The 27,948-nt window shown below is 35.9% G+C and overlaps 1 protein-coding gene across 1 annotated transcript in view; it reads right to left on the reverse strand.

The window, feature by feature from the left end:
• The window catches only part of LOC126812399 (neuropeptide SIFamide receptor-like), a 178,923-nt gene that overhangs the window by 16,367 nt on the left and 134,608 nt on the right, over window positions 1-27,948 (reverse strand). Inside the window, exon 2 of the mRNA XM_050538776.2 lies at window positions 17,772-17,871. Within this exon, the coding sequence (XP_050394733.1) occupies window positions 17,772-17,871 (100 nt within the window). The remainder of the gene's footprint in view (window positions 1-17,771; window positions 17,872-27,948) is intronic.

A 27,948-nucleotide genomic window follows, 5' to 3' on the forward strand; every position in this document is an offset into this window, starting at 1 on the left:
AAAGTGTCAAAACATTAACCATAAGAGCCTTGATAAGAAAGAAACTTACCCTGTGTCCTATGCGTTTTCGGTTATCATTGTCGTGTTGAGGAGGAGGGGGGGGGGGGTGCAATTAGAGACATCTTCCGGGTGTACACCACCACTGAATATATATGGTAGCTGGTAGTGGTCCTTCCTGATACATGAGCATGTGCTGAGCATTTTGCAACAAGTTTCGTGCAGTCAGTAAATGGGCTAATATAGCTAGATTTTTTTTTGAGGGGTGGGGGATTAAGGACGTCCGGCGGGGGTACAGCACCAGTGAAAATGTCTGGCATCGGTGAATCTCGATACATGTGGATATGCTGAACATTTTGCAACAAGTTTTATGCGGTTAGTAAACGAGCTAGTCTAGCTTAGCTTTTGGGGTGGGTCAATTAGGGATGTCTGGCGGGGGTACCCCACCACTGAAAATGTCTGGCATCGATGATTCTCGATGCATGTGGATATGCTGCACATTTTGCAACAAATTTCATGTGGTTAGTAATTGAGCTAGTCTAGCTTAGTTTTTGGCTACCTGTTTTTTTTGTTTTGGTCTGGCGGACACGCCCCACCACCTAAAATGTCTGGCGGTGGCCATTCTCAATACATTTTGATATGCTTAACATTTTGCAACAAGTTTTACGTGGTTAATAAACGAGCTAGTCTAACTTAGTTTTTGGATCCAATTCTTTTGCCCCTCTTGGTCACACCCACCACAACGGGCGCGGCAGACGTTCATATCCTGTGATAGTAACCCATAGGGAACCTAGTGAAACATATAGAAATTGGTTAGCTTTTCAGCTAGGTTGAACCCCTGGGCTCCTGCTCTATTATGGCACCACAACATTTCAGCTCTAAAAGTGGCAAAAATGACGGTAACCAGACGACGGTGTTATTACGGCCGAGGGGGCCACGGTGGATAAGTGTATAAGACGCTGACTCGCTAGCCTGGAGGTCGGGTGTTCGATCCCTGCATTGGCCGAGAAAGTTCATCCAGATTTTCCGGCGCGGTTCCCCCTTGTCAGTGATGCAGGATAGAGGGCCTGACAAGGACAGCTGTCTGGTCGTTCGGATGGGACGAAAAACCGAGGTCCCGTGTACACATAGACATGCATGTAAAAGATCCCTTGACAGTTGGAATTCGATATAAGAGTAGGCCGTAGTGCCGCTGTCCGGCGTATGTCCGTCTTCATTAACCCAGTTCGGAGCAGAACAGTAGGACGTTAAACCCCATTTCAGTTCATTACGGACCTTTTTCCGTATGAAAGCTGTTGGATACATGCTGCCGTATCCGCGTGCAGTAGCCTATCTCGTTTGAGAAATACACACAAAATCCATACGGATACATGATACGGACCAGGAAATTACGCTTGCCAAAAGTCTCTATTCACTTGATCTGATATGCGAGTTTGTTGTTTGTGATGTCTGTATATTGTGTCTTGTCCGTAGGTTTATCTTGTATGTTTGTTTGTGTGTTGTGCACCCTCCCTCCTGCACTTACTATTAACCTACTTATAAAAATAAATGATACCTTTACAATCGAACGTTTGTTCATTCAGTGGAATGCAGTACAACCGGGAATTTTAGACAATCCTGCATAAGGCAACGTTAAAAAAAGCCGTAATTAGGGCTAATGTTATCAATTTGACAAATTAGAGTTGATTAGTAATGTATAGCTATGGTAAAAATAGATGTTTGCTCACAATGCAGTATCATTCATTAATAATGATACGTACATTTCATGGTGTAGAAAAAATTACGAAAATATTTGAAACTCCATCTCAGTTGCAGACGAAGTCTGTAATGGTGACGTGATGTTTTAAACAATATCTGCAAGAATTCACAAACAACAGTAAATAAAATGACAAATGAGGGCAATTAAGAAAAAGGAACATGTGTTTGTATATTCAGAGTCAGAATAATAATGATAATTAAGTTGAGGGATAGTACACTCGCACCTGAACTTTTGTTAGGGTTTTTGTAAGAATATCACGAAATATCACGAACTATCCTTACAGACATCCTCCGTACCCGACATTTTCCTCACTTTCAAGACAACAGACGACGAATTCACAACAGATGGATCCATAACCCGAATGATATGTATAGTTTAGTTAGTATAGTTTCGATACTAACACAATGTTCAAATTTATTTCAATACTCTCTTGCATGTAGGAGGTGCACGTAGGTGGTCTTTAGTAGTTGGGGGGGGGGGGCAGAAAATAAAATATGAGGTTGGATAGGCTATTCTACTTTACATTACTACGCCTCCCACTCCCTACGCACACACACACACAAACACACCAGCTCAAACATAATATGCTTATAAAATATTGATATTTCCATTTCATATTGCTTGACGCTATCCATTTATATCTAATACGCGTAGAATTAGCCAGATGTTGAAACGAATCATCAGCTATTCTCCCTTATTGATAGGGTTACCGAACGAAAACAAATACTTATAGATCAAGATTGAAGACGTGTCGCGATGAACTATCTTATTAACAGATAGACAGTCAACACTCGCCATAATACCAATAAGCTGATGATTATTTTAGTAGAGCCAAAGTGGCTCATCGAGGGTTAGTGTTCGATCCATATGAAATCTGAGACAATTACTCGGATTGTCCAGTCTGGTATCTATTTGACAGTGGTACAGATCGCACTTGAGAGTTTGAATTCGATAAAGAAACATGTTGACAGGGGCGGATCTTGGAATAGTTTTTGCCACCATCCTCTCCAAATTAAGTATGCATACATACACACTGACCTTTTAAAGAGAGCAATCCCTCACCTCACCCCCACCCCCTACGTTTCACGTCAATTTTTATTATGAATTAATAGGATCACATTGTGATTCAATTTCATTGATGCAAAGCATTAATTGTGATATCACATAATAATGTTAGTATCATTATATCGCGCTTTGAATGTACATCCCATCCCACCATCTGATGATAAAGGATAAAGCACATGACCCTGACACTTTTCTCATAAATGTGCTATTTTAAAAAAAAAATGTAGCTGGGCAGGGGGGCGCTGTGACCCCCCTCCCCCCTCAATCCGCCCCTGGTTGACAAGCACATATAAAACTTATTAGTTGATTGTCGATAAAGACCAGACGGAATCGCTACTATCGGGCCCAAATTTTCCTCACTGCACACCGAATGACGTATGCCCGTCTTCAGCAGCATGATTGTTGTAGAGCTTTAAACCCCCTTTTTAGGGGAGTTGATGGCCGAATGTTTAGTGCGTGCGCGTTGAATCTTAAGGTCTGTCATTGCTGCCATTCAATCAACTGGCGTGGTTTTAAATCCCCGGTCGCCTGCCCAACCTCGTGGGTTTTCTCCGTGTCCTCCGGCTTCTGCTAAAGACCCGAATTATTGAATTAAAATTGAACCATGTGTTAGTCACAAAATGACCTAGTTTGTGTCCAGTAGAGGTTAAACCTCATTTCCCCCCCCCCCTCCTTAAACCCTTTTTTATTTTATTTCCATTATTTTTTCTCTTTAGTTTTTAAAGGCTCAATACCACTCTTGTTGTAACTGAATAATATGTCCCAATCTTTATTCTGGTCAACAAATTGTACTATTTTAGAATATTTCAATTAATTGATGATACAAATTTCATCTTAACACACCTTATTTAAAAATTTTGAAAAATTCAACATAATGGTTTTAAACGTCTAACGTAAACCTTTTCAAATGAAACTTCGATTTAAAAATATTTTCGAACCCTCTGGACAAGTAAAATAGGATGTAATGGATAATTTACACAACAGGTAGGACACTTAAACATCTAGTACTTAGATAGAGATATTATTTATTTTCTGGAGCTTTCAAGCCAGCAAGGATGTTATTGTCCCTTTAAGGAGGATGTCGATGATTAAATAACTATTAAACCTCCATCGTTGAATTTATAAAACTAGTTTTTCTCCTTATGGCATCACGAATCATCGCCTACTATAATACCATTCGTCATGTTTTATGTATATTCTTCGTCTCGCGGATCATTAGCTAACGTGATTTCGTAATCCTAAAGAAAAATGGGTATAGCCCCAGGGGAATATATTTCGAAAATGATATAAACACCATGGTTTTCGCAACAGCAATGGTAATTGTCTGGTATAGAGTTTATGATGCATAATATACTTTGACGGTCGTATCTTGTCAACGGTCTTACAGTGGAATTATAATCATTTACATGTACTTAAATTTGTAACACTATTAGTGATGACAGTAGATCAGTTTAGATGTATTTACCAGGGTGTATTTACATCGGAACAGAATATAACACATCTTCATACAAAACAATACAGAAACTTAAGCTATACAAGAACTTATCAGAACGGTACAATACTATATTAAATCCACCATTCCACCCCTCTGCCAAGGCAGCGGCTGAACTCGGGTGAGTCCATGCACTCGTCCAAGCCTCTCTTCTCCTCAACACTCGTCTCTCTAGACGCCTCTGCTCGTCTTCAAACTCCAGATTATATACATTCCGACAATAGATAAGACTCATGATCATACATGCAATTGTCTATTTATAACGTCATGGTATGCTTACTGACCAGTGCGTATTCCTTTAAAGTCATAGAAATACTGTTTAAACAAATGTATGTTAATTTCAATAAATCATATAAATTTGAAAACTTATACTAGCAATACAGTAGCATAACGGAAATCCAAATCCATTATATTCTCTTATAAAAAGAAGGGGATATTGAAAAGAAAATACCTATGCAGGTTGTGATATGATAAATAGTCATGGACACTTAACATGCTTTGAGAGTATGTTCACAGGTGAAGAACTTATCGCCCCAACAGAACCACTGAGCTGCATGTGCGACACGCAATAGCGCCATACACGACGTTTCGACAAGTATCCTCTTATCGTTATCAAGCACAATGACATTTAGTAAACTTGAGGTCAATATATATGAAATTCATAGTGAAACCATCTACATGGATTAAAATAACAGTAACAAAAAAGAATCTAAGAGGTAAAAGATATTTAACAAAAACAACAAGCACAACTATAAATTAAATCGTAACAGAGCTTGTAAATAATTACTTTGTTTTATTTTTACATTATTATATGACAGATTTTGAAATATGTGTATTTTGTTAATTTTGGATTTTTTATATGAAACATTTTGAAATGTGTATTAATAAAATATGTGTATATTTTACTCGAAAACATTTTATTACCGCTTTTTTTCTTTCTATATGAAATATATTTAAATGTGTGTATGTTTTAATAAAATATAGGTTTGTAAACGAATTGAATTTGACCACCAAATGTCTCGTTACCACGGTATACACTTTAAGAATTACTTGATTTCGCACCCATAAAATGATATTTACTGATTAATATATTATACAAAGAATAATTGTCTTTCCCTATTTCAACTCCATTCATTACAAATTATCGCAGATATACAGTTATTTGATATGGGGTTATTCGTTGCAGTAATTATACTGGCATGCAGCTATTTGATATTGGGTTACAATTTGATAATACTGGGTAGTATTTATTGTCATGCAAACATATTTTAAATACTTTCGTCATTCAAATAATGGTTCGATTTAGCCATATCATGGTCCGATTTAGCCTTATCATGGTCCGACTCAGCCAAGAATCTGGTCCTAATCAGCCAAGAATGTGTAGCATCTTTCCCGTGATTTAGATGATTAGTATTGAAGTAATCAATCACTAATTACACTATTTACAGTCATTTTTGTCTTATTATCAAATACATGAGAACATATTTTAAATACTCTCATTTAAATAATAATGATCCGAACGGGCCTTGTCATGGTCCGAATCAGCCAAAGGTCTGGTCCGAATCAGCTACGAATCTGGTCCGAATCAGCCATGGTCCGAATCAGCCGATTACCGTTCTATGCACCTAAAATATCGTTCAATTTGGTGAAAGTTATAGAGTACTTTGTCACAAATTAGCTTTGATGTAAAATTTGAATTTACCTAATTTATGAGTAGTTTTGTGACAAACAAGTAAGAACGTATAATGGACCACATGATGTCCATGGAATTGTCATATAAAAAATCTAAGTTCAAGTCGATCGTAATTGATTTGGCGCAACTCTGAACTTTTTCGAAGAGATCGCCCCTAAGAAAATCAACAAGATGTCCAAAAACCTAGGCCTATCATAGAAATAAATGAGGTTTAACGTCCTACTGTTCCGCCCCAACTGGGCTAATGAAGACGGCCATAAACCATACGGTGTACTATGGGGGAAATTTGTGCCGGGACACCGGCAATACGGCCTACTCTTATATCGAATTCCAACTGCCAAAGGATCTTTTACGTGCACGACAATGTGTACAGTTGACTTCGTTTCTGCGCATCCGAATTACTAGACATCTGTCATTGCCAGGCCCTCGGTCCTGCATCACTGACAAGGGGAAACCAGGCTGTAAAATCCCGATGAACTGTCTCGGCCAACACTTACTCACTTAGCTCCGCCTATCATGAAACTAAATCATATATATTTCAGGGGCTTAATAAAAGAATAGAAATTAATATAAACATCAAATAACCACCCCACAGGCTTGGCGATTTGAATAATATTTACGCAGATATTTTTAGGAAAACCTGTATTGTGTATGTACTGAAACTCAATAGTTGTCATTTATTCTGATACAGTATCAGAATTCAGATAATTAGCCATACACATATGTTTTCAGTAACCCCGGAAGATATATTATCGTTACTTGATATATTTCTGTAAGTCATTTTCAAATCTTTTCAATCTGTGAGTTCAATAACAACCATTTATACAATTATTCCAACACTAATGCGATTTTGAAGTCGACAGGGAATCGACTGTGAATGGATTACACTTTGTTTATCATGTATAAAACTAAGTACAGACATGACACATTTGTACTGAAGAACAAAATTAAAATATGGTGTTAGCTAATGCGTAGGCATATACGAAACTAAAAGTTGTCGATTAATCCAAAAACAGTAAAAGTAAGTAGTAAGCAGATAAACGGTAATTGCTATCAGGTATGAAAAAAAACCCACTATCATCGAGATTGGCCCTCCAGTGGGTAGACGTAATCAAGTATAGGCTAGAACTGCGATGTAGTGATGACGGGTTTCACAGGTGCCACGTTACTCTTTAAGTGACAACATCGAACCGTTAAACAGATTTTCACATGAGCATTGCACAATGTTAAAAAATGGACTCAGAATTAGCCAATAAATACAGCAATATTAATAGTTACATTAAAAAAAATTGTTACATATGTAATAACAAAAATGCAGCAAACGAAGATTCGACACGTTGATATCACTTCTGTTATCAACAAAATATTTAAATCGGATTTCAGAAATATCCACTTTGAATGTCCTTTAGGTGGCAGAAAAATTGATCAGAATTAACTCTTTATAAAGCCTTACTAAAAAGCGAAAAATCTTAAAAAGTGATCCTGACAAAAAATTGGTTATTTCTTGGCAAGGGAAGATATCAGAATCATTTTTCTGATATCCATACGATCGCATTCATTCATTTTATTTGTCCATTAGAATCAAATATTTTAATTTTAATTTACTTCAAAAAAATATTTGCTTTGGAAGCTAAAAGTACAGTTTTTGCCAAAATGACATTACCTCCGGTGATAATGAAAATGTTAAATTAATTTTATGAAACCATAAATGGCATTAGAATTCACATGGTGAAACATTTATGAAAATTGAATAATAATTGACACTTTTATGGACCAAAAACCTTGAAAAGTGACATTTAAAAAATCGTCTATTTCACCGCAACTGAACAAGATAGAAACGAATGTGTGATAATATATATATGACCGTATTCTTTTTATTTATCTGTTAATTTAAACGTAGGTCAAAATTTTCAAAACATAGCAAATATAATCCATTGAAAAAAATTATTCATTTTAACGGTAAGAAATATAGTTTTTTTCAAAATTGCGTCACTCCCGGTATCAATTTTAAATTGTAATGAATTTCATATAACGCATATTTGCTTCATGCATCAAATGGTATCACTTTTATTAAAATACAATAATAATTGACCCTTTTTTACAGGCAAAATAACGTGAAAGTGACTCATGCCAAATTGCCTATTTTTCGGCAACCACTCATATTACAAACTAATTTTGGCATACCTTGTCTTCGTATGGATTACTGCTACAAGTTTATAAAAGTAACGAAGGAATATTTTAAAATATGAAGACACTGAATGGGTTGTAATTAGCCCATTTTTACACACCTTCTTCGCTTTTAAATCAAAATGGCGCAAATACAAAATCGACACTATAAAAACCAAGCCCGACATATTTTGCGCTCTGAGTAGGAAAATTCATCTTGATTGACTAAATTATTAAAAATTAATATTTGCATTTGAAAAGACCTTTCGATAGTCAAAATTGAAGTTTTTGGCAAAATTACGTCACTTCCGTTGCCGACAGAAAACTTTATCGGTAGAACAAGGGGGCATATGAGCTTTTTTAAAATACAAATCAGGCAATAAATAATTAACCTAGTAGTAGAACCCTTAAACTGAAATTAAAATACGAAAAATCTTAAAAAGTGGTCCTGGAAAAATTGGTTATTTAACTTTTATATGATCGTACTGATTCTTTCTATATGTCCATTGGAATCAAAAATCATAATTGTAAACGAATAATAAATATAGCTCATTGCAACAAAATAATTGTTTTTTTAGACTAAAAATACAGTTTTTGCCAAAATAACATTACTTCCGGTGTTAATAAAAATGTTAAATTAAATTTAGGAAATCATAAACGGCATAAAGCATCACATGAAAATCGAATAATAATTGATACTTTTATGGACCAAAAACTTTGAAAAGTGACTTGCAGGAAATCGGCTATTTCTCCGTAACTGTACAAGTTAGGAACCATTTTGTGATATCTGTATGACCGCATGGGTTAATTATATTTGTTGATTTGGATCAAATATCTTAATTATAAACAAATAACAAATACGCCCCAGTTGAGTAAAATATTTGTTTTGAAGGCTAAAAATACAGTTTTTGCCCAAATGACGCGATTTCCGGTTACAGTGAAAATGTTAAATTAGTTTGACCTAGTCAAAATTGATATGAGACATCAAATGGTGTCACTTTTATGACAATCCAATAATAATTGACTCATCTACAGGCAAAATAACATAAAAAGTGACTCGTGCAAAATTGACTATTTCTCGGCAACTGCTCATATTACAAACTAATTTTCACTTACATTTTCTTCCTATGGATTAAATCTACAAGATTATAAAAGTAACGAAGAAATATTTTAAAATATGAAAAGCCTGAATGGGTTGTAAATAGCTCATTTCATCTTTAAATCGAAATGGCGCAAATACGAAACCGAAACTAAAACTAAAAAAACTGAGTCTGACTGTTTTTGCGCCAGTAGTAGGGGCATTCATCTTGATCTATCATATTTGTGATAATTAATATTTTCCTGCGAAAAGAGGTTCCTAACCACAAAAATAGTAGTATTTTACGTCATTTCCGGTGCCAACAGAAAAAATTATCTGTAAATAAAAAAGGTGAGAATTTGCACCATTGACCATATGAACTTTGTTTTATGCAAATCGAGCAATAAATTATTAACATAGAACCCATAATCTAAATTAGCCAATAGCGGCCAAGGAAAATTAAAAATTATTGAGACAAAAATTGTTCACATTTTTGTTCAAACCACATGACATTAATCCTGGGTAAAATTTCATTTAAAAAAAGGATTCATAAATAAAAACGTTTTTTGTCAAAATTTAAATGTTCAAAATTTGGCGCCTAATATCTCAGAAGATTCACTGAAAATCAGAATTCTAATGAATCGTAGCTATTTGCCTTGTCTCAGGCTATGTCAAAATGTATCAAATGTTAAAATCCGACGATTATTGTTCATATTACGGCAATATTTAAAAAAAAATGACAACTTCGGTGATTTTGGACATTTCGCATTGTCGCAGAAATTTGGAAATAGATTTTATCTCTGAGTGAAAAAAAATATAATAAGAAGAAGCTTAACAAAAACAAGTGTTTCACACAAGCCACAGTGTGAAATCCTAATAAATAAGTGGCACCCGGTTTTCCTATCGGTTATAACAAGCTAATAAAAACTGCACCTACTTGTCTGCCTGTTGCATATCTAATGACACATTCTCGAATCAGTAAAGATCAGTCCTTAAAATACCTTCTTAGAAATAGATTGTTGCGAACTTGACCAAAACATTTGATAAATCTCGGCGCTTTCATTTTTCATTTATTTTATAATAACGACTCTCAGTTCAGAGTTATCTCAAGTAGTGTACTCCTTTTCCTATTTTTTAAACTCGCGCTTGCGACAACTGACTGATACTGCAATAAGAAATTTACTTTTATTTAATCGTAATGGAGGTGGGGGTTGATGGCCGAATGGTTAACGCGTGCGCGTTGCATAATAAGGTCTGTCATTGAGACAACTAGTGGTTTAATACCCTTTCTCCTGAAATACTTAATTTTGCCATAATGGATGCTCAAACTGTAACGAAAAATCAATAAATACGCGGAGAGATTGAGAGAAAACGATTGTCGGTACTTTTTGCGAAAAGGCGGCAAAAAGTAAGGGGAGGGACTTGGGATTAGAAAAAAAGAGCGACTAACACAAGAAATCGTAAGAATGGGAATAATACGGAAGGAATGGTAAATGGGCTTTAAAATTATCGTAACAAAAGAAGCCTTGAAAGTACAGCGCCATGATTCAACAGGTCTTTGAAATGTCTCTTTTTTTTAAATTAATTTTTCGAACGCGGACCTTTCTTTTCAAAATGTAAAGACAACTTTAGAAAAACAATTATTGAAATGACTGATTCTTCTTTAATCTATAGAAGTGTTATATCTACGGCCATTGTATACTATTCAAAAAAAGTAGGGGATATTTGATTTTGGGGGCATAATACTAAAATATGCAAATGACTACGAAAAAAGTCACTATAGAACCTAACAGAAGAAACATTTCCAGTTACATGTGACGCCCAAACGCACCAATAGCTACCGCATGGAATGCAGGTGATGCTTGGGATCATCATGGGGGTCTAACCCAAGATTTGCACGACTCTGACTTTGAATGTTACAGTCATTGTGGCATTGAATTCCAGGGTGGAAACATCAGTTTAATTGTTTCAGTGCCAAGAAAACAAATTTTGATATGCATCGGCTTACCCAAAATGAAAGGTTACGTGCCCTTGGCATGCTACAGATCGGCACAACACAGGCGGTTGTGGCGCGGACGATGAATGTTTCTCAGTCTGTCATAAGCAGGCTATGGTCCAGATACCGTGATACACAATCTGTACAGGACAGACCACGCTCAGGTCGACCAAGGGCGACAACTCAAGCCCAGGATCGATTTATCCGTACCTTGGCCTTGAGAAATCGTGTCATCACAGCAAATCAGATCAGCGCTCGTCTTCAAACAGACACTGGTGTGAGAGTGAGTGGCCAGACGATTCGGAATCGACTGCATAGGGGTCACCTTCGCGCCCGACGTCCTCGCGTGATCCCTTGTTTGAGAGATCATCACATTCAGGCAAGACGTCGTTGGTGTAGGGATCGTCAACACTGGGATAATCGACGCTGGAGCAATGTGATGTTTTCAGATGAGTCATGGTTCACTGTTGATTTTTTGGACAGACGTAGGAGGGTGTGGCGTCGTCGAAACGAGCGCTTCCAAGACGTTAACGTCATCAGACATGATCGATTTGGGGGTGGTTCTGTTATGGTGTGGGGAGGCATCACTGTTGCTGGAAGAACGGCTTTACATGTTGTTGCAGGGCGTGTTACAGGCCAGTACTACCGGGACATCTTGGCAGTCCATGTTGTGCCGTTTGCACGACGTCATGGCCGCCGTTTCACCTTCCAGGATGACAACGCAAGATGTCACAGGGCCAGGATCGTTACAGGTTACCTCCAACAACAGAACATCACCACATTACCTTGGCCAGCACTGAGTCCCGACCTCTCCCCCATCGAGCATGTCTGGGACATGCTTGGACAGAGGTTACGTCAACGTCAACAACGTCCTGCCAATGTCCAAGAACTTGCTGCTGCGTTGCAACAGGAATGGGACAATCTGGACCAAAATGACCTTAGACGTCTCATTAGGAGTATGCCACGTCGGATCAATGCTTGTTTGGCAAACAGAGGAGGATTTACCCGTTACTGACTTGGTTGTGATGCTGTGGTAACTTTGCTGTTTGACCCCGGGTATCATTTTACCCTTATAATGGTCAGTCTGTGCCTTACTTAGTCTAACGATCATTTGGAATAAATCGATGAATGTGAACTTCATTTCATTTTGTCATTTGTTTCTTCGTCAGTTTCATTAGGTGACTTTAATAACACTTAAAAATCAAATATCCCCTACTTTTTTTGAATAGTATATTTATTCATCATTCCAGGCGACCTAGCAGACAAGACATAACACTTCACTAATAATTCTTCATCATTTAATACCCTATTTTAGAAAATTTTCGGTTGTCTGGTTCGTTTTAGCTGTACATACGAATCTAAATGTTCTATGGCGTTTTCGAAGATGTTTATTATTCATTGTTCATTGGTTTGTAGTACATCGAGAGAGAGAGAGAGAGAGAGGGGAGTGGGTAACGTCCACTCGACACAAACTAGGTCATTTCGGGACTAACAAATGCTTCAATTTTTGTTTTAATAATTCGCTTGCACGTAGGGGTCTTTATTAGTGGGAGGACACCGGAGGACCCGGAGAACACCCACAAGATTAGGCAGGCGACAATACTCCTTGCCACTTGACTGAATGACAGACCTTCTGATTCAACTTACTTATCGAGTCGGTACGCCTATGAGCATTCCACCCGAGAGAATGTAATCCTTATTTTTAATTTTATTGTTAATGGATCATCTATGTTATTTTCCACCAACTACACCAACTTCAATTTCTAATCTCCATCAAATGTCTCCAAAGTTCGATCGTTATTGTATTATTAATAATTCAAGAATATTTTCCTCATACATCATTCAATAATGTGGGTTTTTTCTTTAAAGAGAGGTGGGCGAAATGGCCCGTCGCCAATTCGCGCCAAATCATGTTTGGACATATACCAATGCTGTTGACTCTATAGGTGGAACTGAAGAGAATAAGTGTTAAGAATCAAAACACCTTGGTGCTCCGTTCTGGAGCTATGTCCCTTGTCCTTTACGAAAATTTGTGAAATATGTACAAAGATTTGAACACTCTAGAGCGCACAATTTTTGATTTAGGTTAAGGGTCAAACGATCTTGGATGAGTTCGATTTTGGTAGAAAATTTGTGGAGCCTCTAGGGCTTAAAAGATCGAAGATGAGTTCCGCAGTTATGTCACCTTTACGGACAACCAATATTTTTAACAAGTTCTTTTCCATATTTAGTTGTGGTCATAGGAGGAAGAACCATGTCGAAAATACAAAATTTTAAAAATGTATGACTGTGACATCTATTTTTTTAAAAACGCAATAGACCAAAGATAATTAATATTAATTAAAAGCTTATCGTGGAAAAATAACTATTATCTGTCCACTGACAAGAGATTATTTCGACCGTTCATAAAATCTTGTGGATACCAAAAAAAGATATATTTAGGAAAGGACAACCCGAAAATACTTAAATATCCGTTTGTGCCCCTTCAACCGAATACTAGTATTATAACAAAATCGGAACTGATAAGAAAATACTTCGAAACAAATACTCGATGAGAGGGCATAGGCGTGGCTGTAGGCAACATCGAGTGAGTCTCCGACAAAGAAGCGTGACTTTGAATGACTGGATTCTTACGACTTCAACATTAATTTCTAATACTGCGTAGGCGTATATGGTTATAGCAACATTAAAAAAGATCTAACTTCGCAACTGACGATTTATGTTGATTAACATGTTTCATAACAAACTCTCAACGCTGACCCAAGTTTACGATAACCTTTGTGTTTAGCAAGTCTTTAATTTCCACAGATAAAATCAAGGATATTACCTCAGGCAAAGGTATTACCCACACACATATAATTCGTAACGAAAAGATACAGATATTAATTAACCTAATTTACCCGGGGCAGAACAAGTTGGCTTATCAAGCCTTACCAATTTTTTTTTTCAACATAGGAGAACGTGTATATGGAGACCGGATCCCAAGTCATTATATACACAGATAATTGGCCTATTATTGAGACTCTACATTCCATTTTAGCTAATTATATATTGACAGTAGCAGAAAGGGAAACTTTGGTGAGCTTAAGGAAGGAAATATCTTTGGATTAACTTATTTTTGGTGTTTTATAGATTTGGGGATATTTCTAAGTAATTAAAAGCTGGGGATTTACGATCTTGTGAATGTGTAACTTGTACATGAGTTGCCTTATTAACACCAAAACATTTCAGAAGGGGATATCTCGGTAACTAATAAATTTTTAACATCTCAATGTTTCACGGATTATCATTTGAAACGTTGGGATGGAATAAAAGACAACAGTCGTCACAATCTCGCTACATTTTGAAAAATAAAGGAATGTAGTTATTGTTACTGACGGACATATATGATTTTAGTTTATTTAGTGGGCTACTATAGAATAAACTATAGCTATCGTTGCAAATGCAAGTAGAGAATTAATCGTAACTAAGTAATGCATGAACTATTTTTCTCACTTAGATCCTGGTAGCGGGAGGTCTTTTTGTGTCCAACCATGTATTTTCAATAATATATGTGAAGGGTTCCCTGAGATGCCATGGAGCTTATAATTAACTGGGTTTCGATTAATTAACAAATATAGTATTAATTCACAATATATTCTCGCTTCAGATCTTTGTTTAACTTGGACAATCGTTGCCCATCATGGACAATGAATAATTAATATGCTTCTTTTTAAAATCGTCCAAATCTCTTAACGGTTGTTATTTAGAATTTCTGCGAAGGCTTATCCATGCGGAATAATTGGCGAGTTCTGTGTGAATTTGAATTTGATACGCAAAACAATACACATGTATTATCTTAATTAAAGTGGAAATTTCCCTTCAAAGGAACACGACTTCTTATTAAAATTGTTGAATAGGGTCGATTGGTGTAGTGGAATTTTGATTCCAGTAATTGGACGATTCCGGTTTCTTGAAGAGGAATCTATTTTCTAGAATGTTAAGTTATATCTAAAATACTACAAAGATGTACAGAGAATACTGATTACAACTTTAAAAAATAAATTTGTTGCTTTCCTCATAAGTTTAACATTACAGTTATCATTGAGCATTTGAAGATAAGTCATAGTGCCAGCAGTTCTCTTCTTCAAAGTAAAGTTGGCATGGATGCTTCTCAAAACCTACAGTAGACATGATTTGCAACAATTAAAATACCAGACACAAACAGATCAAGGTTGCCATTGTATATGTTTAATGTTTACTAGTCTGTTAAAATGTAATCAGAGGACAGTCATTAAATGTTACGTCACTAAGGTGTTAAGACTGGAACTATAATAGAGTATTCAATTGTGATACGAGAAAGAGTGACACTTTCACATTAGAAATGCCATCTTTAACAGCTAGTTACATACCTGCTAACCGATCACTACGGTATAATGTCTAATACCTTTCTGTACATAATAAACATTATTTTATAGTAATATTTGCTTTTATGGTTTTTTTTTTTACCAAAAATGCCCATTTTTAAAAGGTCGCGGTTAATATAAGTGAACGATTTTAGAGTGAATGCACGACCATGTCTAATACATATGATGTCATCCACCGCTTGTGGTTCCTTGAGAAGGGTTTTAAGGTGTGTTAATACCTGGCATTTTAACAAAACACAAATCTACATAACTGGTGCCAATTACTCCAAAAACCACAAGAATCGCATGACTGTCATTCCTATAAATCTTTTGGAAAGGCCTCTCACGGACGAAATCTGACCGATGCTGTCCGTTCCTATTACCACGCAACCCCACCCCTGCTAAGACTATTTTGGAGTCCTCATCCTCTACTTTTCACAGCTATTCTTATTTGCTCGTCTAACGTTTTCAAGTTTTTCCAGTGGACAGCCGTGTCAGTGGATCTGAAACTTGATAAAATGACTTCAGCTCTTGCTCGTCAAACCCAAATAGGATATTGGCCTGCAACACCTCTTGTGGCTGAGATATCAGGTTCTAAAGTTGTGGCTCACTGGCCAGGCGATCCCGGTTTCGATGGAGAAAGTGAATTCCTCGGGATTTACTATCCTGGTTTTACCTTGTCAGTGTTACAGAGCTAAGTGTCTGGTGAGGAAAATCTAGTCTCGATGGGATGAAAACCCGAAGTCCCATGCTTACCATTGTTGGCAGCATATTAAAGATCCTCTAAGAAATGAGAATATGAATAGGCCGTAGTGCCAGAATCAGAGTTCCCTCATACCACACAGCATGGCTACCCTCATTAGTCCGGTTTGTAAAGAGAAGCCGTTTAATATAATACGATTATGTTTTGTTTCTTTCTATAACATCATTTTTCTTTATTTAAGAGCTTAACAAAAATAATATCTACAATTGTAGCCACAAAGAAATTAACTGCAACCTTTGACCATAAACCTACTAATTTCCAAAAACCATTACCACCCAACGGAAGTCATAAGCTAACTATATCCTCTAATAAGACTCCTTATGTTATTACTATAGATAATTATTGTCAATCCGCTAACATAGTAACTTTATCTATGTCTCTGATTTTCATCAAATATTATTTCCAAAGGGAATCTTGGGTGATAGTTATAGAAGAGTAATTTCCAAACGTGGCAGTCTGAGACTGATTAAACTAGTTTATAATCCATCAGTTTTATAACAGTCACACCATAATAACCTATAGTACTATCAAGCGTAAATCATATTACCAACCGAGAAGATTCGCCCTCTAGATTCAATCCTACAAAATGGTTTCTTATAAAATAATATTAAAGCAATTAATTACTAAACTGGCGTGTTTTTGATTCCCCGGTTGTACGCGACTAGGAGTAGGTTCGCCTGTCCAACCTCGTAGGTTTTCTCCGGGTCCTCCGGTTTCGACCCACTGCTAAGGACCTCAACGCGCACGCGAATTATTGAAATGAATTAAACCATGTGTTAGTCCAGAAATGACCCAGTTTGTGTCGAGAGGAAGTTAAACCCCATTTTTTTTTATAGAAAACATACCCCGCCACATACATGACACCCACCACTGCTTTACGCTAAATGAAGAGATACGTTTCATCTGGCCTTCAGTAGCTGTCGTCATAGATCACCAAGTAAATGTCCAGCAAAAATGTGTTAGCTCTATGTGAACTCAAGAGGTGTTCCCAGGTGTTCTTAAAAAAGGAGTCTGCACAGCCTACCCCGTGAACATTCTTTTCCAGTTATAGCCAACCGGTGCTATTTTTCGAACCTGAATTTGAGAAGGCCAACCGTCAAGTAGTTTAAGACAAAAGTACAATAACCATGTTCCGCCATACTGTGAAATACCAAAAAGGGGACGTAATATCAAATGATTTAGAAAGAATAAGCATACCATGTATTGTGCACGAAGACCGTCATAGTACTCACAAAAGATATTAGTCCAACTTTAATTTTGAGCAAACACCAAATAAAGCTTTAACGTGAGTGGGCGAAAGATTATTAAAATCGATTTGCCAGGGGGCATGATTACGTCTTTCATCTATGAATTAATAAAACCCAACAATGATCTTACCTATCAATAGCTATAGCCGCTAAAGTATTAACTGAGGCGCAAACAGATACTCCTTGTAGGTAAGGCGTGGCTCTACACAAGAAAGCTCCAAAAGGCCAACCTAAAAGTAGAAAATAAGAATAAAATATTATGTTAGACACCGTTCAGCGTATATTACAACGTTTGCAATTATGCAAATTTGATTAATGGAATTAACAAATATCTTCTTTAAAAAGTAACATGCTGATTTCTGTCCTGAGGGATTTTGTTTTTGACAAATGGTCAAAGAAATATTCTAAATTAAAACCATTTCTTCAGATTATGTAACACGATTTTTAGGTAAGCTCGTAGATCTAAGACTAATTTGATTTTATATTGATTTTTGAGTTGTCGCTAGGGCAGTGGGAGAATGCATCATCGAAAGTAAATGTACAAAAGATGATTACACCCAGTGGTATTCTTTAGGGTGCATTGGTGAGAGTGGGGCTGTATATCTATGTTGTGTATCTTAATATATTGAGTTGTGTATCTTTATATACTGAATTTTGCACTCGCTATATTGAATTGTACATCTAAATATAATGAGTTAAACAAACTGCAAATGCCTCGTAACTGTAACATCAAAGCGCAATGTACTTTAACAAACAACATTAAGTCCCCAAAAGACAAGTCAGTATAATGCCCATAATTTTCCTTGTAGCCTTTTAATATACTGGAATATAGATTAAAGGGGGGAAATACCATTATTCCTTAACATTAATCAACAAAATATCGGCGGATCAAAAGTAGATTTAGGCAGACCAGTCAACAAAATCACTTCGATCTTAATTATCCGATGATCTCACATTGACTTTTAATACGCTAGTGAACAAAATACTTCACACAGTGCTCGATGTAATTTTAGGAAACTTTGTTGGGTTGTTCATTGGTGGTATACGGATGAAATCTATGGAAAATCTTACTTCCCCGTGTAGCTCTTGTCTTTTAGAGCAGCTTTTGACAGGGTTGTTAACTCGAGTCTGTTAAAATGTTCCTTCCAATTTATGTTTTTTGTTTGTTTTTTTAAATCTTGTGAACCTGACACAGAAATTGATTCTAAAGGTAGTACAGTCGACTTTGCCATTAGTGGACGTTTTATGGTGGTCTGACAATACGATTTTTATTATTTCTATTGGCTTTATACCTGACAAGCGTATCACGTTTTATTCAGGAAGCAGCTGAATTAGTTTACATTATAGAACTTTTAAAATTATAAATGTCAGGAAAAGAGTAATATACTGCAATAGATGTCTGCTCTTAGATTAGACGGACTGCTTTCATCACAAAATTGAGACGAATCCGTGTGAGATGATCCACAAACCAAACGATAGGCTTGACCTGTGAAAAGAACTTGAAACGGTTTTGTTAATTCTACAATCGAATTATTGTTTTCATTAAAAGGGTAATTTGGGACCAACATGTCTTTAAAAAGCTGGTTGTTGCGGAGGGGGGGGGGGTGCGAGAATATTATCTGTAGCATTCAAATCCAAATTCTTCATAAAAATCCATAAAATAACATGTCTTGATCTCTACCTGTTTCGTAAGACTAAATTCTTCACTCGTCAAAGATTTAGATGTCAAGAATTAGTAAACTAAATATCTATAATAATAAGTGCAGGAGGACCGCACTACACGAAAACAAATCCAGTAAGACAACCCTTTGGACAAGACACACTACATAGACATTGCAAGGCATAAATTACATGCTGTGATTTCTGCATGTTTCGTATGACAATATACTCGAGAAAACAAGTTTATAAATATCAGGAATTTTATATTTAATATTCTATGATCAAAGTAGTTGAGGAAACGTCTCGAGACCATTGTCACATTTCTATCAACCTATGGGCCAATGTTAATTACGAATACGGGATCTGCACCGGTGGTATAAATGTCGATTTTGACCCAGAACTGATATATAGGCGAAGAGTGCTTCTGCACAAAACTTGCACATAACTCTGTCAACAACAGAAACGAGCTCTTACGACGTACATATATGCATAAATAGCGTATTTAATAACTTTGCCTTTTAATGACAGACTATACAAGTAGGAAGACTGACTGAGATGTATCCGCTATATATTAGGAATCTCATTGGCACGAAAGGGTATTCCCGTAATACATTTGAATGCAGTAATTTTGTCTTATTAGTTAATTGAAAAAAAAAACCGTAGAGTTATTTCAGCGGTTAAAAATCTAAACCCTTAAAATGTTGAACTATTGGTTATCTTTTACTCTATAATCCCCGGAGACAGACATGCAAACATAATATATATTATTATCCATATCCGCGTCAAATGGGAATGTTGAAATTGTCCAAATGGATTCAGACAACCAAAATGTCCTATCTTATTGACATTGTACCCCCTTTAATGGAGATTTTTATTGATTTTTTAATTTAAAGAAATTGGATTGAATTTAGATTTTTTTTACATCATTTACACTTTACAGCCTGAATGATAACATGGTTAAAAGATTAGTTACGTTGATATGCATGGCGGATGTCCTAGTAACACGTGTGCTAGTGTGCTACTTCTCTTCCAAGTAAAGAGACGCTCATTAACAAAGTCTATTGTAATCTGTGAACTGTTATTTGAAACTTAGAGAAATCCCCATTACGTACATTTTATTCCAAAGATATATCAACCACAATCCTTCTTTAGAGTCCGTATCTGTACAAGGTAATTCGCAAACGAACTATGGCTATAGCAAATTGAAAGCGAATGAGCGTTTGTCAAATCAGATCTGAAGAAGAATGTAGTCGTTAGCATTTTTTTTATTTTTATTTTAGTTATTCCAGAACACGATCTAATCATGAAGGTGTATCAAACATCTAAAAAGTGTTTCAGAATTGTCTGGAGACCATTTGATATTATTAATCATATACCAAGTCCCATATTATTGACCAATTTACCATGTAAATGTCGTCATAAAATAAGAACAGAAGTATAGACGTCATCTGCCTGTGTGTACTGCAAATATCACCCCGCCCCATCCGCCAAGAAAATGGTATAGCTATTCTGATTCTCTTGCAACAGTTGGCCACCAATACAGCCATAAAGAAAGGAAGAGTAAAAGCGAGTCATTTTAATTAACTGTGGGAGTTTGCATAACTGATTTTAACCCACGGAGGGATGCAGTGTTAAGTCTGATTTTAACTTATTACTCGCGACGTTAGGGTCATTCAGAGACTGTACTCTTAAACAAAAAAGATGAGGTTTTAGTAGGTTTACTACACCAGAAGTATACTTATTCAATGATTTTCAAATTTAACTTTCGGAGTTCTATCCTTTTGTAACGAAAACCCCGTTTACAGTCTGTATGGTATAATTATCGCGCGAAGAGTAGCAAGGCCACGTTAATATTTGTGGTCTGGAAGCTAAAATTATCATTTGATCTTTTCAAAATTTGTAAAAATGAAGAAAGTTTTGTTTTCCAATAATTTCCAGCGTTATGCCTCTTTGTTACCAAACGTTTTTAATTCTACATAGGTTGTACAATCTTTCCGAATATAAGTCACAATAAAAAATATCATATGGTTGTCAGATAACATATATATACACCACACCGCAGTTTTGCGAAGAGAGGCAAAAAGTCACAGTATGATGTGATGTAATAGTATGCTCAAACAGAGCGTACACAAGGTTTCAGCGATAAAATGTGAAGAAAATGGATATACTACTCTAAAGTCAAATACATATCTTTCTCATAACGAGCAGACTAGTTTTAGCTTTTTTTACATATTGGAAACGCTGACCTGTAGAGCAGACACTTTCCAAATTTTTGTCACGAGGGTAATAATTCCACATGAAAGTTATGCGTGGTTAAAAAATATACCGTGGACATGCGTGGTTAAAAAATATACCGTGGACATATACTAATGTAGTTAATGTCTAGAATTATTATCTAATTTATTGCCAGACATCTCACAAACCTTACGGGCCATAGAAATACATCGAATAGAATTTATTAAAGATTTCGCAGCAGGTTTTATATTTGAAAAGAGAGCCAAATTACTTTCTTTCGAAAATAGCTTACATTTCGTAGCACTATATTATTAGGCACCAAAAACACTTGGAAAGTACATTGTCCTGTAAGTAGGCTATTCGGTTTTCTTTCCTACGACATACTGCGCAGATTGTCATTCTAACAGTAGGAACTGTTGGTATGCCACCTCTACTTATATCTGGAATTTACGGTAGATTTAATTATTCGATTCTTTTCATTCCAACATCTTTTTGTTTAAATAGGCTTATACTATTTAGCCAGTCTAAAACAATTAAACACCTATCTGAATATACAGTTAATTTAAATCTTGAAGAGCAATCAATCACATGGTTTATTCGTTTCTGTACGTCTGTATTAGGCATGTTTGAGATATTGTACATGATAACATGTTAGAAAATTCACACTTCAGTATAAAACACGCTAATAATAAGTTGTACTTGAACGTGTAAATCGATTAATGCAAATAACACCAATTCTGAGTTCAAGAAAACTTTTACAAACCAAACATAGTCTTATGTTGACAATATTTCCCCATTATTAATAATATATTTTGGCATAAATGAGCTATAAACTATATTCTTGCAGGGGCATATCCCATCCTGAGTACTATTTATCATCTACAATTATATCCATGCGCTTGTACAGTGGTTATGAATATCGGTTACATTTTCTGGGTATACCTTGTTTGGTTAGTTTTATAGTTTTTAAATGCACATTTTTTAAAGCGGACGGGCGAATTGTAGTACTGTTACATTAGAATTGTAGATGCAAGTTACTAGATTTGAATCAGAAGTGGGTATTGTTTGATAGTATTTTATTGCAATATATATTATATGTTCTGTAACTGTTTTAAATTTATTTCATTTCTAGATCAATATTACTTTGAAATAATGAAGATGTGAAAAAATCGTGTATCGATCAAATTAATTGCACGAGGTAAGTAAATATAGAGTTATGTTTAAAATAAACATTAAATTCTTCTAATGAAGACTGTTTAAATAAATACATACAGGAAAATCGTATATTAAAGTGTACCATTAGTGGATTCTCTTACAACAATACCCCTTAAAAGGTAATCATGCTACGGCTTCCACTTCTTGTTGCTGTGGAGATGTTTGTAGTACGTACTAGAGTGCCTACTAGAACACTAGATAATACGTATTCGTTTGGTAGGTATTATATACCAGTCATTGGTTACGGTAGTATAAAGTCTGCTGTGGTGTTTGAAGTGGTATATGAATAGTATAATTATGTAATATATACCCCGTAATCGCTATACCTGATAACACCTTCAAGGTAATGATTTTCCCATTCTCGTCTTCGAGACATGTGATTACATCTTATAATATAATTTGGTAACAGACGGGTGTCATATGCGTGGAAGATATTGCTGAACGCCAGAATTCTCCAGGTGAACCATTAGGACGCTAAGCTAACAAAATACTTAGCGTTTGTCTTTGTTAACTTTTGTGCCATGGTTGAGCACCCAGAAATTTCAGCTTCATGTCAGAATTTGATTTATGTGGGAGGGCTACAGCTCTATAAACATCACGGTATTTCAAATATGGAAAATTATTCCTTTTTTGTTGAAATTTATGTAGGTAAGAGACTATAAATAGGATGTATTAAAATGAATTTGATACGAAATACGTTACTGTTGCTGATCGACAACATACTGTGGTTATTTCACGATAAGCTAAACAAATTGTTTTGTCTAATAGTCTTAAATAGGTTCACTTAACTAAAACCTTTGGTTATATTCATATACAAAGTTGAAGATTTGTGTACACTTTTTATAGACTTCGTAATTTAATTTAAAAATTTCAGAAAGCAAAGTCTATATCAACTTCCAGAGCAAAAGGTCCCATATAAACTAATACAATTTTGTTTTTTCCGATAAAAAAATCGTTAATTATTAGACAAAGCCAAGTAAACACTATCTCAACAAAAGCAGCAAATGTGAATAAAAATGAGGTAATTTATAATATTGTAGATACCCGACTCACCATTCACTAGAGATATTTAATTATTTCTAACACCTGAACCCTTCATACGCACGTCTTTGATAATGTATAATGGTGCCAACTAGTTTTAACCCTTGTACGGATACAAGGAGTCTTTCGGGACCCCACGACTCTATCATTACGTATTTTTGGAAACTGGGTCATAATTGTGCGATGAGAATTTTATACATTGTCAGCGACTTAATGTCGACTATAATACTACAATTAGAACGGAAGTGAGACTGACAACACTCACTATTCGACAAGAAAGTAAAATTATTACATTATCGGAAACCAGGAGTCTACATGGACCCCGCTTTCAACATTTATTAGATTTGCTGACTAACCGTGTCTAAACTTTGTTGGTGGTATAGTTATCTCCCTTGGGGAAACCACGTGTTAAGCCTTGAAGCATATTTGGACTGTGTAATTTCTATAAAGTTACAGTAAGAGGTATGTTAATTTTAGTAAATTTCTATTACCAAATTTTATGCTATACTGTTTACTGAATGTTCTTCAATAGGTTTTGTGGTAAACCAAGTAAGCTCTGTTATGATTCAAATAATTAGGTCACACTGCTTTTGTTAATCAAGGTCATATTGCTTGGCAGTGATCAGTTTTGTGGTTGGGGTCAGGACCCCCCAAGATTCACTGATCATGTTTTAAATAAATTAATCAATTATGTTATTTTCAGGATGTCAAGAAAATCAAAGATAAGTGCCAACGAGGCCCTGGGGCAGATTTTAAATGACGAAACAGATAGCGAAGCTGAACAGTTTTTAAGATTCCGAATCAGAAGCTCAATACCTACCTGGATCTGATTATGATGAGATCGCTTTTGATCAAAATATGGATCCATTTAATGGTGATGATAATGGTGAAGATCTAGATAAAAAAATTAGTTGGAACAAGTGGAAAAGTATGGAGCACCAAACCACCAGTCAATCATAGATGTCAAGCACAAGACATCCTGAAGGAAATAATGGGGCCTAAAAACTGTGGTTATGTGTTTGGTGCAAGCTCTGCATTCGGACTCTTTCATACTAATGATAATATTGTGTTGATCATTGTGCGATATACCAACAAGTATGCTAGGTCAGTAATCTACTCATGGAACACTACCAACCCTGACAAACAGAAAGAATGGAAGCTCTTGACTGATGTTGAATGCAGAGCATTCATATGTCTTCTGTTGTTAGCTGGGGTTTATAGAAGCAACCATGACTCTTTAGATGAACTTTGGAGTGTTGAATCAGGGCGCCCAGTGTTCAGAGCCACTGTGGCTTTAAGTAGATTTAAAGCCATTCTGAGATACTGCCGGTTTAATGATAAAAACACTAGGACACAACGCAAAGAGAATGATAAACTTGCTCCTGTAAGGGACATATGGGATACGTTCAACCATCGATGAGCAATTAGTCCATTTCCGTGGTCGCTGTTCTTTTAGACAGTACATGATGTCAAAACTTGCTAAATATGGAATAAAGATCTGGTGGATTTGTGACTCTTCTTCTACATTCCCCCTGTTAAGTCAAGTATACGTAGGTAAATCCAGTAATGGTGAACGGGAAGTAAGCCAAGGGATGCTGGTTGTGAAAGATCCCATTTCTCCATGGTTCAATACAGGGAGAAATGTCATCACCGACAATTTCTTTACGGCCATTCCACTGGCAGAAGAACTTTACGTAACAATACAACAATAGTTGGTACTCTACGTAATAACAAGCGAGAAATTCCTCATGAAATGAAGCCGAATAATAAACGAGCTGTTTTATCATCAATGTTTGGATCTTATGTAACAAAGAAGGGAAAAGCTGTTAATCTCAACACTGCATCACGATCAGTCTGTTCCCGAAGATAATCCTTCTCGTAGGCCAGAAGTGGTATTGTTTTATAACCAGACGAAAGGGGCCGTTGATAACTTGGACAAATTAGTCTCTACATACACCTGCAGACGACAGACACTTCGCTGGCCAATGGTAACATTTTTCAACATACTAGATGTTGCAAGTGTAGCAGCATTTCTTGTTTAGATATCTGAATTTCCTGATTGGAAAGCAGGGCTGAAAAGTCGTAGACGGGCCTTTATCAGGGAATTAGGGAATCAACTAAATAGTGAATGCATTGAAAACCGAATGCAGAATCAGACAGGAAGACCAGAAATGTTTGCAAGGAACATTCGGCAAAAATGTGTATTTGCGAAGATTATTGTGACAATGCATAACATGTATTCAAATATGTATTCTTGGAAAAAATGTCACCTTTTGTCTGGGGTATCATTGGACCCCATATATGACAGATAATGTTAATTTTCACCCTCCTTTTCTTTTATCAGAAAATATGTGTGTTAATTTAAAATTACATTGTGTTGTAATATGACTAAATTCAATTCCACATTATTATTGGTAATACATTTAATAATAAAAAGACGACTCTACATGGAAATGACCAAAAGTGATTTTGCAGATTTTGATGGGGGGTTCAAAAATGTCTGATAAATGATATCTTCGCTGTTATTACCTAAAAATTTTTCTTAATTTGATTGATTGTTCATCAGCCGTTATATGTAGCTCTAAATTGGTCGTAATTGAATAAAATTACGCATAACAAACATTCTTTATTGTTGGGGTCTTCGATTACCCCTTGTGTAAGACATGTTCGCACAAGGGTTAATGGTTTCAAAAGTATTGCAATATGAATCAGATTCGAACTTTTATACTTTATGGCCATGGTTCAGTTTTGTTCTTACGGGTGATCTAATGTAATGAAATTATCAAAATGTGCAGAAAAACTGTTGTTAACTCTATTTAGAAGACTGTCGTCGAATTGTCGATGGTTATAACTTCACTACAATTTGGCGTAACCATTATTCACTCAATTCGCGCGAATTCAATATACAACTGTGCGTCTGTAAACAAAATATCGATAGCATTCCCCTTCTTGACTTTTCTCCGACGGAATATCACATAGTGTGCGTTCTACATTATGATTTAAATACAAATGGCGGTTGACGTCAGCTTCCACCTTACTGAACTGGGTGGTGGTCTCTGAATTAAAACGATTGGTTAACAAGCTTTTCAACAACCCAGTTACCAATTGTGATTAGCTCTACTTCAATTTTATTTTTGAACACTTGTATGGAATTATTTCAGTAAAGATATGAATTATTAATCAGTATTTATAATGTGTATAACTGACCCAGTTTGATCATTCGTCTGTGAATTATTATGCCTACCATGCAGTAATTATCTAGATATATTTAATAATATCAAATCCGGGTTTAGATCAAAAGCCTCAAACCTTTTTTAATTCAAGAGTAGTCGCGATGCCAAGTAACTAAGTTAAAAAAAGTTTAAATACTTGACCTGTGTAGATGATGGCAATACACACAAGGCTTTTAAAAATTAGATCGTTATTTCGATTCGATTTAAATATTGAGTACATAAAGACCATTTTTGTGGCCTTAAGTTAAAGTCGACCGATTCTTTATTTATCTACGTTGACAGAAAAAGGTGATACTCTATAACTGCTATAGAAGATACCTTACAAAGACGAGAAACAAATTCAGAATTAGCACACAACACGTTTGATATGAAAAGAGTTGAGCAAGTATATTAGACGTTGTTATAATACTGGCAAGAGCATTTGTTACGGGAATTCAAGTGGTGGCGGACGGAAAATGTTTGAAAAACCGGACATGATTTGGGTACCCCCCCCCCCCCCCGAGATCGTAAACAGAACAGACGACCAACGGTGTAATAAAAACTGCTCGATCAACTTCCAGCGATCACAAACAGAAAACACCACGTTTCTGTGTTTTTTGTAAAATCAATTCATGATATTGCTGTAGAGAGAGAGAGAGAGAGAGAGAAATGGGGTTTAACGCCTATTCGACACAAACTTGGTCATTTTTGAGGGGTGTAATAGTAAATAATCATATTAGTATCCAAGAATGCCATTACACTGTAAGAACTATAGCATATTTACCCCACCCCCTCATCCAATGAACCTACTTAATGTGGTGAAGTAAAAATTCAAAGGTTATCAACAAATTTGAAACATTCTCTTCAGATTGGTTTTTACGTGCCCGGGTCAAAGTATCTGCTTGTTAAAAGCATATTTCATCCATTATTTTGCAAAAGTGGTTA

The sequence above is a fragment of the Patella vulgata genome, chromosome 2 (assembly GCF_932274485.2).
Source record: "Patella vulgata chromosome 2, xgPatVulg1.2, whole genome shotgun sequence".
NCBI classification, from domain to species: domain Eukaryota; kingdom Metazoa; phylum Mollusca; class Gastropoda; family Patellidae; genus Patella; species Patella vulgata.